This window comes from Gracilinanus agilis, chromosome 3, assembly GCF_016433145.1.
Source record: "Gracilinanus agilis isolate LMUSP501 chromosome 3, AgileGrace, whole genome shotgun sequence".
Classification (NCBI taxonomy): domain Eukaryota; kingdom Metazoa; phylum Chordata; class Mammalia; order Didelphimorphia; family Didelphidae; genus Gracilinanus; species Gracilinanus agilis.
In genome coordinates, this window is record NC_058132.1 from 620,563,653 (window position 1) to 620,582,070 (window position 18,418).

The window sequence follows — 18,418 nt, forward strand, 5'->3', positions numbered from 1 at the left end:
GCTATATAGTACAGTTTAAGATCTGGTACTGCTAGGCCCCCATCTTCACATTTCTTCACATTATTTCCGTTGATATTCTTGATCTCTTGTTCTTCCAGATGAACTTTGTTATAATTTTTTCTAATTCTATAAAAATTTTTTTGGTGGTTTGATAGGTTTAGTATTGAATAAGTAGATCAATTTAGATAGAATTGTCACTTTTATCTTGTTAACTTGTCCTATCCAGGATCAATTAATGTTTTTCCAGTTATTTAGATCTAGTTTTAATTGTGTGGTAAGTGTTTTGTTGCTGTGATCATATAATTCCTATGTTTGTCTTGGCAAATAGATTCCTAAATATTTTATGTTGTGTAGAGTGATTTTAAATGGAGTTTCTCGTCCTAACTCCTGCTGCTGAATTTTGTTGGAAATAGACAAAAATGCTAGTGATTTATGTATATTTATCTTGTACTCTGCTACTTTGCTAAAGTAGTTTATTATTTACCACTAGTCTTTTAGTTGATTTTCTGGGGTACTTTTTATACCATCATATCATCTGCAAAGAGTGATAGTTTAGTTGCCTCATTGCCTACTTTAATCCCTTGAATTTCTTTTTCTTTTATTGCTACTGCTAGCGTTTCTAGTACAATATTAAATAATAGAGGTAATAATGGGCATCCTTGCTTTACTTCTGATCTTATTGGGAAGGCTTCTAACTTGTCCCCATTGCAGTTGATACTTGCTGATAGTTTTAAATATATACTGTTTATTATTTTGAGGAATGGCCCTTCTATTCCTTTATTTTTTAGTGTTTCCAATAAGAATGGGTGTTGTATTTTGTCAGAGGCTTTTTCTGCATTTTAGTTTGATTATTCATATGGTCAGTTATGTGGATGGTTTCCCTAATATTAAACCATCCTTGCATTCCTGGTATAAATCTTACCTGGTCATAGTGGATAATCCTTGTGATAACTTGCTGTAGTCTTTTTGCTGGTATTTTTTTTTTTAAGGATTTTTGCATCTATGTTCATTAATGAGATTTGGGCTGTAGTTTTCTTTCTCTGTTTTTTAGTCTGATTGGCTCTGGAATTGTAATATAGGATTTTTAACCTTGCCATGTTGGCTTAGGGTAAACTTGTCAGTTGCCCTGGATGGAATGTTGAAGGTGGCATGAGCCACAACTGCCAGTAAACCAAGGGTATAAAAAGCCCTTGAGACCCAGGGCTGGGGTCTGTTTTTCCCCTGACTTCGTCCTGACTACTCACGTACCCCTTACCCCATCTTGGGCCCTGGGTGGTAGGAGTGAGAACCTGAGTAGCTAGGCCTTTTAGAGTAGTATAGGGTTTTAAGACCTAATCTTCTAGAGTAACTCAATATATTTATCACCACTGGTAAGATTTAGTCCAAGAACAACTTTATTTATCAACCAGTGACCTCATCACTCTTACCCAGGGCTGCCTGCCCTGAGTCAGCAAAGACCATTCCAACAGGATCATTAACTAACTTAACAGAATCAATACCATATTTGTGTCATAAAAAGAATTTGGTAAGACTCTTTCTTTGCTTATTTTGTCAAATAATTTGTATAGTATTGGGATTAGTTGTTCTTTAAATGGTTGATAGAATTCACTTATGAATCCATCTGGCCCTGGGAATTTTTCCTTAGGAAGTTCCTTGATGGCTTGTTAATTTTTTTCTTCTGAGATGGGATTATTTAAGTATTCTATTTCTTCTTTTGTTAATCTAGGCCAGTGGTTCCCAAACTTTTTTGGCCTACCTCCCCCGTCCAGAAAAAATATGACTTAGTGCCCCCTGTCACATACTATCACTGCCCCCAAATGCACCTGTGGCTATCACTGCCTCCCCTGGATCACTTTAGCACCCAACGGGGGAGGTGGCATCCACTTTGGGAATCACTGATGTAGGCAATGTATATTTTAAAATATTCATCCATTTCTTCTAGATTGTTATATTTATTGCCACATAATTGGGCAGAATATTTCTTAATAATTAATTTCCTCTTCATTAGAGGTGAGATCACCCTTTTCATCTTTGATACTGTTAATTTGATTCCCTTCTTTCTTTTTTTTTTAATTAGATTAACCAGTACTTTTATCTGTTTTATTTCTTTTTTTTTTTTTTCAAATAACCAGCTCCTAGTCTTATTTATTAGTTGAATAGTGTTTTTTTTTTTTTTTAAACCCTTACCTTCTCTCTTGGAGCCAATATAAGGCAGAAGAGTGGTAAGGGTAGGCAATGGGGTTGACCCATTGGGTGTCCAATGGGGGTGACTTGCCCATGGTCACACAGCTGGAAAGTGTCTGAGGCCAGATTTGAACCTAGGACCTCCCCTCTCTAGGCCTGGCTCTCAATCCACTGAGCTACCCAGCTGTCCACTCAATAGTTTTTTATTTTCAATTTTATTAATTTTTCTTTGATTTTTATGATTTCTAATTTAGTTTTCATCTGTGGATTTTTAATTTGTTCTTTTTCTAATTTCATTGACCTCCTCCCTCTTGATTTTGTTGCTATAGACTCTCAGAGATATAAATTCTCCCGGAGTACTGCTTTGGCTGTATCCCATAGGTTTTGGTATGATATCTCCTCATTGTCATTCTCTTTAATGAAGCCCTCAATTGTATCTATCATTTTTTTTTATCCACCAGTTTTGAAGAATTAGATTATTTAGTTTCCAATTAATTTTAAATTTGCCTTTCTGTGGACCCTTGTTAAGTATAATTTTTGTCCCATTGTGATCTGAGAAAGTGTATTGTGGGAAGCCAATAAGAGAAACAGTCTCAAGTAGATAAAAATCTGAGATTCCTCTTTTGGCCCCTTTTGTGATCCTTGTGATTTCTTGTTGAAAAGTATTGTGGCCTTATTGAAAAGCTTTAAGTTCCTAGCAAACCTGAATTTAAGAGGTTAACACTCTTCCCCTTTGGCCAGGAATGCAGCTGCCTGGTACAGCTAAGGCCAAAACTTTAGCAGGGGCATCTCAACCCTGAGAAAATATTCCCCGACTTCACTTTCTGATAAGAACCCAGTCAAAATTCAGCCTTGACCTTGTTCTATTCTGAAGCCACTGAGACCTTTTGTGTTTTGATATGACATAATTTGTAACTTTTGTGCATCTGCGAAGTTTTGGGGGGTTCTTTTGCGTGAAATGAGTCTTGAAATATATATTATAAACTCCATGCTCTTAGAGACAGAGCTGGAAGCATGAGCTAAAAGATCTTTGTGTTCTGTTATTTCCTTATCAACTAAACTGTCCTTATCAGATTATCAGAGATGATAAATAGATCTCAAGAGTGTATTTGTTATTTCAGCTTTTCTGCATTTGTTTGCAATATTTCTGTGCCCTAGTACATGGTTCATCTTTGTATATGTACCGTGTACTCCTAAGGAGGTATATTTTTTATATTCGTATTCATTTTTCTCCAGATATCTATTAATTCTAATTTTTCTATCATTTCATTCACTTTTCTTACTTCTTTCTTATTTATTTTTTGGTTCATTTTTTCTAGTTCTGAAAGGGGAAGGTTGAGATCCTCCGCTAATATGGTCTTACTATCTATTTCTTTATTGAGCTCCTTAATTTTTTCTTTAGAAATGTAGATGCTTTGCCTTTTCATGCATAAATGTTTAGTAATGATATTACTTCACTATTTATAGTACTCTTTAGCACAATGTAATTTCCTTCCTTATCTCTTTTAATCAGATCAATTTCTATTTTAGCTTTGTCTGGTATCATGATTGCTACTCCTACATTTTTTACTTTGGATGACATATTATAATTTTTGTGCCAGACTTTTATCCTGAATCTATGTATATCACCCTGCCTCAAATGTTTTTTTTTAAATCTTCCTTATTATTTGTTTGTTTGTTTTTTAAGAATATTTTCCCATGGTTACATGTTTCATGTTCATTCCCTCCCCCCGAAACTCCCTCCCATTCTACCCATAGCTGACACACAATTCCACTGGGTTTTACATGTTATATTGATCAAGACTCAAATGTGTTTCTTGTAAACAACATATAGTATGTTTCTGTTTTTTTATCCACTCTGCTCTCTGCTTCCGTTTAATGGGTGGTGAGTTCATCCCATTCACATTCAGTGTAATGATTACTAACTGTATTGCCCTCCATCATATTATCTCTTTTAAATCCAGCTCTATTCCCTCTCTATCTGTTCCTCTTCACTAGTGTTTTACTTTTGTCACCACCACCCCTCCACACAACACTTCCCTCTCCTTCAAATTACCTCCCTCTTCCCTTCTCTTATTCCCCTTCTACTTCTTTGTGAGGTAAGATAGAATTCTAGACCCTGCTGAGTATAGTTGTTTTACCCTCTCTGAGCCAGTTAAGATGAGAATAAAGGTTAAGTATTGCCCATCACCATCTTTAATCCTCCTCTCTCTCTAATGATTTTTCATGCCTCTTATGTTATATAATTTAATTCATTCTATCTCTCCCTTCCCTTTTCTCTTAGTGCAACCTTCTCTTTTGGTCCTTGGTTGACCTTTTTTTTTTTTTTAACCTATCATTCATTGGCATACATATCATATCATACATACATATCATTTTATATCAACACATTTACATATACAACATATTATAATTAGCTTTCTTCTCCACCTTCTTTCTGAGTAAATTCCTTTCATCTTTTCTACTACTAAGAGTAATTTTTGAGAATTACAGAAATCTTCTTTCCATGTAGACATATAAACATTTTGACTTTAATAAGTTATTACCTTTTTGGTGTTTTCTTGTGTCTCATGTTTGGATTTCAAATTTTTTTGTTTAGGTCTGGCTTATTCCTCAGGAATGCTTGGAAATCTTTTATCTTATTAAATGACCATTTTTTTCTCTGAAAGAATATACTCAATTTTGCTGGATAGGTGACTCTGATTTATAAACCCAAATCTTTTGCCTTCCTGAATATCATATTCCATGCCTTTCTATCCTTTAATGCAGAACCACTAGATTGTATGTGATCCTGATTGTAACTCCATGGTATTTGAATGGTTTCTTTTTGTCTGTTTGTAGTATTTTTTCCTTGGCTTGGTGGCTCTTGAATTTAGCTATTATATTTCTGGAAGTTGTCATTTGAGGATTTCTTTCTGGAGGTGATTTGTGAATTCTTTCAATTTCAAATTAATTTTCTTGTTCAAGGATCTCTGGGCAATTATCTTTGATAATTTCATGTAATATGATATCCAAGGTTTTTTCTTGATCGTGGCTTTCAGGTGGTCCAATAATTCTCAAATTCTCTCTCTTAGATCTATTTTTCTAGGTCAGTTTTTTTAATAAGTTATTTCATGTTTTCCTCTTTTTAAATTCCTTTAGTTCTGTTTTATTATTTCTTGATTTTTTTTTTAAACCATTACCTTCCATCTTGGAGTCAATACTGTGTATTGGTTCCAAGGCAGAAGAGTGGTAAGGGTTAGGCAATGAGGGTAAAGTGACTTGCCCAAGATCACACAGCTTGGAAGTGCCTGAGGTCAGATTTGAACCTAGGACCTCCCTTCTCTGGGTCTGACTCTCAATCTACTGAACTACCCAGCTAATCCCTATTTCTTGATTTCTTACGAAATCATTAGTTTCTAGATGGACAATTCTGATTTTTAAGGGCTGATTTTCCTCTGTTAGTTTTTGGTTTTCCTTTTTCAGTTTGCCCATTTCTTCTTGCATCACTTTCCTTTGTACTTGCATCACTTTAATTTCTCTTTCCCACTTTTCCTCTGCCTCTCTTAATTGATTTTTGAAGTCCTTTTTGAGTTCTTCCAGATCTGTGTGTAATTCACATTTTTCTTGTCGATTTTGAGTGTGTTTCCTGTGGTTTCACTGTCTCCTTCTGTGTCTGTACTTTGCTCTTTATCTCCATAAAAATTCTTTAGAGTTGGGTACATTTTTTGTTGTTTGCTCATTTTTCCTCTCTAATTATAGGTAGGCTTGGGCTGATGATGTGATGGTCTGAGGTCTGAGAGCTCTGAGAGGCCTCTCCTCTTGCTGATTCAATTGACCCTTATGATACTGATAGTTTAAAGAGTTGCCTCAGGCTTAGGTGTAAGCTTTTGATCTTACTCTTATAGGTCATGGATTGATCAAATTCTAGCCTCAGCTTAGTCTTAGGTTTGTGGTCTCACTGTGTCCATGATCCAATCATAGACATCCTTGATTGTCCTGTCTTGAAGTTCTGCCCTGAGCTTTAGGCAAAAAGATCAGTACTTATTATTGTAATGTACTCTAAAGTGTGAATTAAGTCCTTGTCCCAAGCCCAGACTAGAATTCCCTGGGCTGGGGCTCTGAACTTCTTTACAGGTTTGAAATTTCAAGGAGTATAGTTTGGCTTTTACCTCTTTTCTCAGGCAGTATTTCAGGATCTGGATGTTGGTTTGGGCATCGGTTCCCAAAGCTTGAACAACAGGTGCGTGGGGAGGTGTTGGGGGGAAGTGTAGCTCGCTCTGTTTGCTCTTCCCTCATTGCTTTAACTTCTTGTTGTGTCTATTCTTCTCTCACCCCAATGCCACCATCTTACTAAAAGACTTTAAAAGAAACAGCTGAGAATTCTTTTTCTAAAACTTCAGATCACCCTTTTTAAAGTTAAATTAAAAACCCTGGTTCTTAGTTTCCATAGAGTTTATTAATATTTACTTGAAATAGAGAGCATAGAGATAGAGAGAGATTATCCCTTTTCTAATCTAGCCAGCTAACCAGCCACATGGTTGCTCTCCACATGGAGTTCTCTCAGCCCAGGTCCTACACCCTCACTGTCCAAGGGAATAGAGAGTGAGCTCTTACTCATACCCCCACTTTTATCCTCCTCTTTATCCCTGGACCCATAACCTTTAGTTCTGGGTCATGTACCTAGGACACTTCACCTGTGACCTGTGTTTGGAGTGTTCTCACGTGACATCCAGTCACATGATGTCAGGCTAGCAGTCCAGGGACACAGGTAAGATGACCCCAGTATTTGGTCCCTAGGGGCGGGGTTTCCCTTCACAGTTTGAGGAAAAAGGCATTATTATTATTATTATTATTATTATTATTATTATTATTATCATCATCATCATCATCATCATCATCATCATCATCATCATTATGTTTTAAAAGCTGTGTTGAAAATTCTTTTCAAAATTTTTTCACATTCTTATATTTTTTTCCTTTTGTAATTTTTTGTGGATAGTTCATAACAAAAATTTCATGATTAAGTTGTATCTTAAAATTAGTTTGTGTTCATAATGCTTATATAACAAATGTTTGTCCAAACAATATTGCACATTGTATGTGGCTTTGATTATTTGTTCTGTGTAGTTTTACCCACCAAGGGTTGTAAAGAGAGTAAGATAAAAGTTATTAACATTCCTAACTGAGTATTTGTCTCTATATGTGCTATTAATAGTGGCTACATGTTGTTGAAATAAAACTATTATTACAGTGATGTGTTAATACACTTTTGAAGATTGACTTGAGAACTTAACCACTATTTATAATGCTCATTCTTTTGGAAAATCTCTTCAATTAAAAAACATTATCATACAAATAGAATTCAATTTGTTTGTAATAGGAGACTGCCAGTATAAGTCAGATCTTGTATCTCTTTCTATAGGGGCTACAATGGTAACCTTATAAAAACCAGTAACATGAAGATAGCAGCTTTGGGATAGAGAAGTTCCTGGACCGTATATAAAAATGTCCAAATATTATGTATAGAACTGGGCATTAATTATGTATCATTAAAATATCATTTAAAATATTAAATACTAGCCTGAGCATATTTCATAAGTGCAGGTGATTTTTCTGATTTTCTCTTATGTTTGTTTTGTGAATTTTTTTAAAGGTTATAGAATAAGGACTGGATATTTGATAACCACAGTTCAGTTTTAACTGAGTTGATTAAGCAAATTATATTTTCACCTTTGATTTCTTAAATGTTGCAATAGAAACGCAGGCATCTTCTCATTTCATATTCTTTATAGTACATTTTGAAAGAAAATTTTCATTTCTTTTCTCGTCTTTTGTTCTTCCCTTCTCTCCTCTGCCTCCACCACCTGTTCCTTCTGCCATCTCTTCACATGGCAGCCTGCTTTGTCTCCTTATGCTTAGATCATCCATATTTCTTACTTTGTGCCATCTACTTCCTGTTCCCATCATGTCTAAATTCTAGTCAGTCTTATCCTTCTTTCTCCCCAGTTCTTTCCTCCTGGCTTTTCTGTTCCTTGCCTGTTTCTTCTGCCTTTGGACCCTTTACCCATTTACCTATTATTTCTTTGTTATGCCTCTAAATCTCTTCTACTTTTACTGTGTTCCACACTAGTGCCCCTCTCTCCCTGCCCCCCCCCCCGATCATTGTCTTGTTATTTGTCTTTGTGTAGATTTCATCAATCCTCGTCATCATTTACCTTCCCTTTGCTTCCATGAAGCTTTCTTTCTTGCTACTGATATTCACCATCATCAAAAACTGGCTTGTGAGTTCAATAATCTCTTCATTTCTCTCCCTTAAACCCTTTTTTCCCCTTTTAATGTTCATTCCTTTCCTCTCCATCCTAGTCATATTTTATTTTCAGGTTGAGTCAACTAGGGATCTTGAATGTACTCTGAATATATGTTTACAGAGCATTAATTGTTGAGATAGCATATATGCATGGTCAAAATCTATATTCAACCCCACAGGACAGCTCAATTGTTTGTAATGGAATTTTGTAAAAAAAATCATTTTTCTAGAATATAGAAGTAAAATTTAACTGACAGTTACATTCTCAGTATTGAATTATTAAGTAAAATACTTCACAATCCAGGGGTAAGACAGATGTGTCTATCTGTATACACATTTGCAATTCTTAGCTGCTGGATATTTTTTTTAAACATTTATTAATATTCATTTTTAACATGGTTACATGATTCATGCTCCTCCTTTCCCCTTCGCCCCCCGCACTCCCCCCATAGCTGCTGGATATTTTATCCATTTTATTTTGGTAAACAGTTTTGCCAAGTTTGTGGTTGTGGGTTTTATTTAGGTGGTGGAATTTTTGAGGTAGTTTTAAGGGCAGCAGAAAGAGGAATTTCTATTTGATATTGTTAGACAATAAATGTAAAAACTGTTGATACATATAGCACAACTCTTTTCTTAATATTATATACACATTGAAGTACTTGGTGATGCTAGAAAACGGTATATGTTATATGTAGTAGAGGACCAGTGAAAATCAGATTACTAAAATGTTTCTTAGGCCAAATTCAGAAGCATCGGATTCTATATTCAAAACTTTCTTTGTAATTGGTTTATAATAAAATTTGACCTCTTGCATAGGTTTTTCATTAATACAAAGGATTAATGCTATGTAAAACATTTATACACCCTAAAGCTGAATATCTTGGGTGAAATATTTAAAGCCTTGTATTAGGGGTAAGTATGTGATGCAGGCATTATAGAGTGCTGGACCTGTCTAGAAGAAGACACGAATTCAGATGTGGCCTCAGACATTGACCAGCTTTATGTGACACCCTGGGTGAGCCACTTCACCTCTCTTTGCCTTAGTTTCCTTATCTGTAGTAAGGAGACCATAATAGCACCTACCTCACAGGATTGTTGTGGGGATCAAATAAATGAGACAGTATCTGTAATGTGCTTATTAGCACAGTGCCTGGCACATATTAAGCACTGTATACGTGTTAACTTGTGTTATTAGTCCTGCTTTATCTCTTAAATTAAAATAATACTCTGAGTTAGCTGTTAGCTGGAGACAATAGACAAGGATTATATAGGTTTATTTTTGCTAATGGCCCCCTGTGAAATTTAAACCATGTTTTGCTATAATTCTTTCACCTTGAGAGCTTCTCCACAGGGAAATGTAATGCCATTGATGACCACTATCTAGAAAAAAAATTGTGAAGACTTGAGTCAGATATGAAACTCTGCTTTGGAAAAATTTGGAAGACTTTTTGTGAATTATAGGTAGTATCATATGACTGCATATTTTAACTGAATGAAGGATTTTCTCTTAGACTATGCTAAAATTTAAAGTAATTTATTATAGATTTCCTATAAAGATGGAGTTTTGCTTCTTAAAATTAAATACATATGTGAGTTTTGAAAATCACCTTTTAAGAAAAAATATTAAAAGTTGAGTCATTCAACAAGCATTTGTTAAAACATATTAAAACATTTTTTTTATTTCAAATAAACATTTAATGTAAAAACAAAGGTCCATTTCAACAACTGAACTTTTTCCATTTTAAAACACATCTACTATACCATTTAAATGGTGACCAACTTACATGATTTCTTCAAAATCTTGTATCAAAAGTACATATAGAAAAGATATCTTTTAAAATATAGAAACAAAGGGATTTTCAGCTTTTATTATAAGATGACATAAAAAGTTTACTCAACAGAAGTAATTTTATTACTATTTTTTAGGGGGGATCACCAACTTTTGTGCAAACAATGCTAGCTAGCCTTCTTTTAAGCATTAAGTGCATAACTGCTTAAGAAATGACATAAGCAGTAATATTCTAGTCCTATACCTCTCCTAAAATAATCTATTTTTTACATATGTGCACAGCTTTAGAAAATTAAAGCCAGAGAGAAATGCTTGAGATCCACTATCTGGAGGCATAACTTGAATTACAAGAACTCATCACTGGAGAGCTGAAAACTCAAGGAGTCTGTAATGAAAGCTGCAGTTTCCCTCTTTCCTATTTTTACACAAAACTCATTTGATTAGGAACTTAATATTGGATGACAAATCATATCCGTACCATTAGTTAAGTAGTCTCACAATTAAACATATCTTAAAGAAATCAAATCAGTATTTACATTTTATAAATTTCTGAAGACACCATTAGAAAGCTTATATATCCCTTCACTAACCAAAACAGGGAGCTGCATCTGATGGTGGAGGAATGAAATAAAAAATTAAAAATACCTGTATTTACAGCAGCCTTGTGCCTCTCAACCACAGTGCTTGGAGCTGGAATAAAAACTGTTATAAAATAGTTAGGTAAGGTAATCTGAGTGGGTTTCGAAGGCAATTTGGGTGTGAGGAAGGATAAAGGGGATATTAGGTGATTATAAGGTGATTGGTGGAGGAATGAAGGTATGGGAAGCTATATAAAAGATAAGGGAAATGGAGTATGCAGGAGGGGGCAGCTCAAACAGGTTTATTCACTGAGGCTTGAGAACAGAGGATACCGGGAGGAAACTAGGGCCAGTAAGAAATATTTAGTTTTGCCTGGAGAGTTTTCTCTTGTTAGTTTCTAAAGTCTCTTGAGGGAGGAGTCGAGGGGGCCCCTTCCTGCCAGTCAAACTGATGGCCGGAGGAAGTCTCGGGTAGGTACTTCCTGCCAAGATGGGTGCCCCAGTTCTCTCAAGAAATAAAAAGAAAATGATTCCTTCCCTCTTTAGCCCTTGCCTCAATCTTCAAAACAACGATTCACCACAGGCTTTGAGTAGATAACAAGGGGATTTATTAATCTCAGGCTAAACAGAGGGAAAAAGGTTCAGGGTTTTCTAACTGCTGCTAGGGAGAGGGGTGATGGTGGGGTATGGGTTGCAGAGAGGTTTAGACTGAGAGAGCCTGCTCTCCCAGTCTCGGAAATTTGACTGCCTTTTAAGTAAAGTCTTTATCAAATCACTAAAACTAGGGGTAACTTATTTGAGGATACTCTACTTGTCTATAGAAACTAAAACCAACAATGTCCAATCACCAAGCCCTCCCTTCTACCCAGGGCCCAAAGGAAGTTCAGGAGAAGGGGTGGGATGTAGATGGAGAGATCAGGGAGGGGTCCAGAGAAAATGAGATAGGTTAAATTTCCCCAAGACAAAATAAGCACAGACCAAGGCTGAAGCAATTAGGCCAAAGCTCAAAAGCAAAAGCCTCCAGCCACAGCAAAAGCCAGAAGGCAAAAGCCTCTTCAGTTGCAACTTCACCTCTATTTATAGCTTCAAGATCTAACTGACTTTCTGAAGATTCCGAGACTTGTAACTGACTTTTTGTGACCGTTAGAAATTACAGAAGCAAAAGGTTTCTGTTAGCCACCTTGCATTACAAAACACATTGGTGCTGACATTGTGCCAGTAGTGAACTTCCCACTAGAGAAAATTCAACTGTCAATGTGTGCAAGGAAAGGTGAATGAAACTTCTCAGGTCTGTTCAGAAGAGCTTGCATGGAGTGCAGACTAGGCGTGTGTGTGTGGGGGGTTGTCGTAGCACACTCACATGTGAAACAAATTCTCCACCATCCCTCTTTTCAAATTGGCATTGTAAAATTCCACATTCCATTCTTCACTCAGCATGCTATGTATGATACAATGATGATGAGAAAATGCTAATTACTTGAGGATATGATAAAATCAGTTACCACACTCAGGGAGTATATCTTCTAATATTTATAAATAGCGAGTCATGTGCCAGGTGCACTTTGCTAAACATTTTACAAATATTATCTCATTTGGTTTTCCTAAAAGCTCTGAGTGGTAGATGTTGTTATTATCCCTATTTTACAGTTGAGGAAACTGAGGGAGACAACAGTTAAATGAATTATACAGCTAATAAATGCTTGAGGTAAAATTTGAATTCAATTCTTCCTGATTCCAGCTCCAGCATTTTATCTGTTGTATGACCTAACTGCTTACTGGCAGGGTGGGGAAACATTCAAATAATCATGACATATTAGATATATACAGGGTAAGTTAGTTAATAAAGGATTTTTTATTATCACAGCTAAAAACGTCAGAAAATTGAAGGTTAATATGATATGATGATAGAACACAGTTTCTTAGATTTTTATGTTTTTTTACTTATTTTTTTTAATGCAGTAAATAAACCTGAAAGCAGGCCTCTGCCCTCAGATATTGCTGTAATCATGTACACAAGTGGATCTACAGGACTTCCAAAGGGAGTTATGATCTCTCATTCAAATCTTATTGCTGGTATAACTGGGATGGCCGAAAGGATTCCAGGACTGGGGTATGTCTTAAATATTGGTAGAGAGCTTGGTTTATTTTATATTTGCCTTGTGATATAGTTACCTTACTTCTTCAAAGTTTAAGGTTCAGTAAACAATACCATTTGAAAAACAATCTAGAAATGAATCATCAGATGCTTTAATTTTAATGCCTTTTATTGGATATCAGAAATTATTTGGATGTGTTTTTATAAATTTTAGATTTGCTTAAAAAATGTTTTACTATAATTCAAAAAATTAACCAAAAAAACCAGTGATATCCAGAGAAGAGGAACAGTCAAAATCATCTTACTATATTAATGAAATCTGTCAGAATTTACATTATTTTATGATGTTCTTGTCATGTAAACATAGATCTTTTATATAGTTAGAATCCCTAATTCACTTTCCTTTTTTCAATGCCAATAAATTGCTTGTCTGCATTCTCATTTTCCTTTTTAGAGAAGAAGATGCTTATATTGGATATTTGCCTCTTGCCCATGTTCTAGAATTAAGTGCTGAGCTTGTTTGTCTTTCTCATGGATGCCGCATTGGCTATTCATCACCACAAACTTTAGCAGATCAGGTATTCCTTAACTAAACCCAAATTCTAGAATTTAGGTTGTTAATTTTAGCATATTTTTTGAGAGTAAGAATTATGATAATTTGTTTTCAACTATGTCTTTTGAGTAGTCTTTTCAGAATGAGGTATGGAAAATGCATACATATTTACATATGTTGTATGTTGAGGTTTTAAATTCTTAAATATAAACCATCATTTTTTAATTTTTCACTTTTAGTCAACAAAAATTAAAAGAGGAAGCAAAGGAGATACATCCATGTTGAAACCAACACTAATGGCAGCTGTTCCGGTAAGAATTCTTTGCAGGTGCTTTCAACACACATAATCATATACTAATTGACCCAATTTAGTCTTTTCTCATATCTCTTTGTTCTTTTTTTTATTTGCTTAGCATAATGTACTTAAATGAATTTCGAATGTATATTGTGACTTCATTATGTAATGAAATATATTCCCAAAAGCATGCCTTATTACAGTGTCATTGATAAGGCAATTAGTTTATATTTTACTTCTGATTCATATGTAGGTGATTTGGCTGCTGCTTCATTATTACTTTAATCTTATTCATCCAAATCTAGTCTTGTTTTTATAAGTTCCTTTACTTATTAATTTATTTGCTAATAATTATCTCTTTGCTTAATTCAGTATATGAGAGTAGAAAACTTAAAGTGCTGGTTCAAAATAACATCCTTTAATTTTGTTCAGTGGTATTTAGTAAAAGAATTAGCCAAATTACAATCACAAAAGGAAAAGGCAGGAAAACGCTGGTTCAACTGTTGATATTAATCTGAGAGATAATCTCTAGAATGAAGTGGGGGTTAGGAGGAAATTGAAAAGGAAAAAAGAAACATAAGCCAGGTCTTACAGACAGGAAGAATTCTGACACTTATTGGCTAATCACTTTCTCAAGGGCCCAGAACAGTAGACAGTTCCCTAATTTTTATTTTCAATTTTGATAAGTAAGCAAAATATCAGATATTCATTGTGATACCCATCCCTGTGGGATACTATTATATTCTTTCATTGCTACTCAGCAGAAGTTAATTCTTTTTAATTTTTTTTGGCTGATAAATGAGAGATGAGTTTTCTTTTCATCTGTGCCTCATTATAACTTAAACTTTTTTTTGTTTTCTAGCTTGAAATTTTTTATTATCATCCGCCCTAAGGCAATATGGGACAGCTAGGTAGTGCATCTTCCTGAGTTGAAATCTGGCTTTAGGTACTTATTAGTTTTATGACCCTGGGCAAATCACTTAACTTTTTGCCTCAGTTTCCTCATCTGTAAAGTGAATTGGAGAAGGAAATGGCAAACCACCCCAGTATCTTTGGCAAAAAAACACCAAATGGGATCATGAAGAATCAGACATGACTTAAACTACTGAATAACAACAACAATAAGGGAATATACCATATTACTCTGAATATAAACCATTGTTTACCCCCCTTCAAGCCTGACATATTTAAAACTTGAATATGGCTTAGAATCTCACTTTTAGAATATAGATTTGGCTCATATCTTACTGCCCTCACTGGCATTGTCAAAACACCCTCTGAACCTTTTGTCCCCCAGCATATACACTCAGCCTAGAAAAGGGACCCTGTGGACTATACTGGTTCTATAGAAAGGAGGCAGATGTCTTCCAATCTACTGTCTTCATTTTCTCCCAAGTTCTTTAGACATGTAGATACTCCCTCTTGTATCTCATAGAATGGAAAAGATTTTTTGGAATGAGTGGTACGATCATAGGGAGTTGTCTCTCCAGTACCTAAAGAATTTCTTGTTTGTTCCAAGTAATGAGAGAAGGGGTGGAAGGTTCTCAAATTCACAACTAATTAAGAATTTAAATTCTTTTACTTTCTTCCTTACATGAGCATCAGATCTTGTGACCCAAGATCATGAGAGTTTTCTTAAACCCTCTATCCCCTCTCTTTAGGTCCTTTTCTTTGGTTCTGACCTTGTTACCTAAGTAGTACCATCTTCTAACTCACTCTCAATGGTTCAATGGAGGACATAATCCTCTTAGTTTTAGCAAAAATTAAAAATCAGTCTTAGCTCCAGCTACTTCTTGTTTCCATGTCTCCAGTCTTCAATCCAAATCTGATGATGTTATCTCACCTCCCCTATACCATTCAGTAACTACCATTGATTCCCAATTTCTTAACTTTCAGGATCAAAGAGAATATCCTCTTTGGCTTTTAAAGCCTTTCATAGCCTGGCTCCATCCTCCCTTTGTGGTCTTCTTAAACCTTACTCTTCAATGCAGCAACACTGGTCTCCTTTCTCTTGGGATCAACAAGACTATCTCTCGATTTGAGGCAATTTTCTCTGGATAATTCCCTGTGTGTGAAATGTTCTCCATCCTCATCTCTGCCTCCTGGCTTCCTTTAGATCACAGCTAAAATTCTACCTTCTCTAGGAAACCTTCTTGATCCTCAATTCTGCTACCTTCCCTTTGGGATTTTCTGCAGTTTATTTTTAATATGCCTTGTTTGTCGATAGCTATTTGTATTCTATCACCACCATTAAGCTTTTATGTCCTTGTGAGCAACACTTGGGTTTTTCTTTTTTTCTTCTTTTCTTAAAAAAGTGTTTTTAGTATAGTTATTGTCATGTAGTATTTTTTTAAAACCTTACTTTCTGTTTTCAAATCAGTACTGTGTATTGGTTCTAAAGTAAAAGAGTGGTAAGAGCTAAGCAATGGGGGTGCTAAGTGACTTGCCCAGGGTCACACATCTAGGAAGAAGTATCTAAGGTCAGGTTTAAACCTAGGACCTCCCGTCTCTGGATCTAGCTCTCAATCCACTGAGCCACCCAGTTTCCCCCCCATAGTAATTTTTAAATAAATGTTGGTTGACTTACTAGTCAATTGGCAATTCCTTTCTTTTTTCTTCTAAAGGGGAATGGTTCACTAGTTTACGAGGTTATAAGTAAAAATTCCTTCAATACAGTACATAACTCTTTTTTAAAATTTAATAATTTTTATTTTTTAGAAAAGTTAACATGGTTACATGATTCATGCTCCTACTTTCCCCTTCACCCCCCCGACCTTCCCCCTTAGCTGATGTGCATTTCCCCTGGTTTTAACATGTGTCATTGATCGAGACCTATTTCCAAATTGTTGATAGTTGCATTGGTGTGGTAGTTTCGAGTCTACATCCCCAATCATGTCCGCCTCAAATCATGTGTTCAGGCAGTTGCTTTTCTTCTGTGTTTCCACTCCTGTAGTTCTTCCTCTGAATGTGGGTAGTGTTCCTTTCCATAAATCCCTCAGAATTGTCCTGGGTAATTGCATTGCTGACAGTACAGAAGTCCATTACATTCAATTGTACCACAGTGTATTGGTCTCTGTGTACAGTGTTCTTCTGGCTCTGCTCCTTTCACTGCATCAATTCCTGGAGGTCTTTCCAGTTCACATGGAATTCCTCCAGTTAATTATTCCTTTCAGCACAATAGTATTCCATCACCAGCATATACCACAATTTGTTAAGCCATTCCCCAATTGAAGGGCATTCCCTTATTTTCCAGTTTTTTGCCACCACAAAAAGCGTGGCTATACATATTTTTGCAGTACATAACTCTTGAATGTTTACTCTTTGCAAAGCTAACCTGAAGATCAAATTTTATTAATTCAGTTCAGTGAATATTGGTTATGGGCCTTATAATATTTTACCCTTACATCCATCACTTTTTCTGAACCTGTTGCTGTTCCAGCATCTTCTAGGCACCCAGGTTTGCAACCCAAGAATCTTTCTTTACTCCTCAGTCAAATTTATCAATTCTTATTTTATAACATTTCTCATCTCTACCCTAGTCTCTCCACTCACATAGCCACAACCCCAGCTCAGATCCTCCTCACTTTTTACTTGGATTATTACAATAAATCTGCTCATTGGTGCCCCTGCTTCAAATTGGTCCTCATGCTAATCTTACATCATTTGCGATTTTCCTAATGTGTGAGTCAGACCATGGTACTCCCTTGCTCAGGGAACTTCAGGAATTTCCTTCTCCTTCAAGATAAAAATATAAATTCTTTTGCTTGGCACTTAAAATCTCTCTCCAACTTACTTTTCTATTTCTTTTTATACTTTACTTTCCAGTAGTCCTTCTTGGTCTAGCCAAACTGACTTGCTTGCTATTCCTCACATGTGATATTTTTTCTCTTAACTTTATGGCTTGGCACAAACCATTCCCAGGTCCAGAATGGGTTGCCACCTGGTGGCTGCTGTAAGGGTTAAATTTAGTGGTTGGACTTAAATTATGTGAAATAATATGGTTGCGGGAGTTATGTCTCAAGTCAGAAGCTTATTTACAAAATAGAGTGGAAACAATAAAGTAGAGAAATGTGAGAGAGGTCAGAGAAAATACCTATACTAGTTCTCAGCCAGGAGGGCCAGTAGTGAGTAACTATGAGGCCTCCTCCAAGATGGAAGCTAGTCTCTTAGGAAACTAGGAAAGGAGTCAGCCCTTTTCACTCACCCAACAAAGTAGTCCAAGAGTCAGAATCCAAGTTGATGCCATGATACAAACCACAGTCTCCAGTGAAGTTCCCTTGAAGACTATCTCCAGGAGATACTCTCCACTAGGCTCAACTTCACCAGACTGCCTGCTCAGGGATTTCTTGGCTTTTATGGTGGTTTCCTGTTCCTACCCCTCTTCACAGGGGCCAGTCACAGTTTCCAAATTGTCCAACCCTGCCCAGGGGCAGTATCTGTGGGATTGAGTTGTCATCTCTAAAGGTATTAATTCTCCTCCTAGGATTCACAGATTGTCATCCAGTTTGGATTCTCGTGTTACTGAGTTAGCTCATGGGTCCTAGTCTTCCTTTTGGAGGTGCAAACTCCTGTAGTAAGAGTTTCCCTTATTTTGGGGTTAAGTATGGGGTGTATTCACTTTTGTTCATTAATTCA

At 35.8% G+C, this 18,418-nt stretch overlaps 1 protein-coding gene across 1 annotated transcript in view; it reads left to right on the top strand.

Annotated features, from left to right (window-relative positions):
- ACSL3 (acyl-CoA synthetase long chain family member 3) overlaps positions 1 to 18,418 on the top strand; it is a 109,031-nt gene that overhangs the window by 69,440 nt on the left and 21,173 nt on the right. Inside the window, exons 5-7 of the mRNA XM_044670787.1 lie at positions 12,800 to 12,950; positions 13,390 to 13,513; positions 13,728 to 13,799. Coding sequence (XP_044526722.1) covers positions 12,800 to 12,950; positions 13,390 to 13,513; positions 13,728 to 13,799 — 347 coding nt within the window. The remainder of the gene's footprint in view (positions 1 to 12,799; positions 12,951 to 13,389; positions 13,514 to 13,727; positions 13,800 to 18,418) is intronic.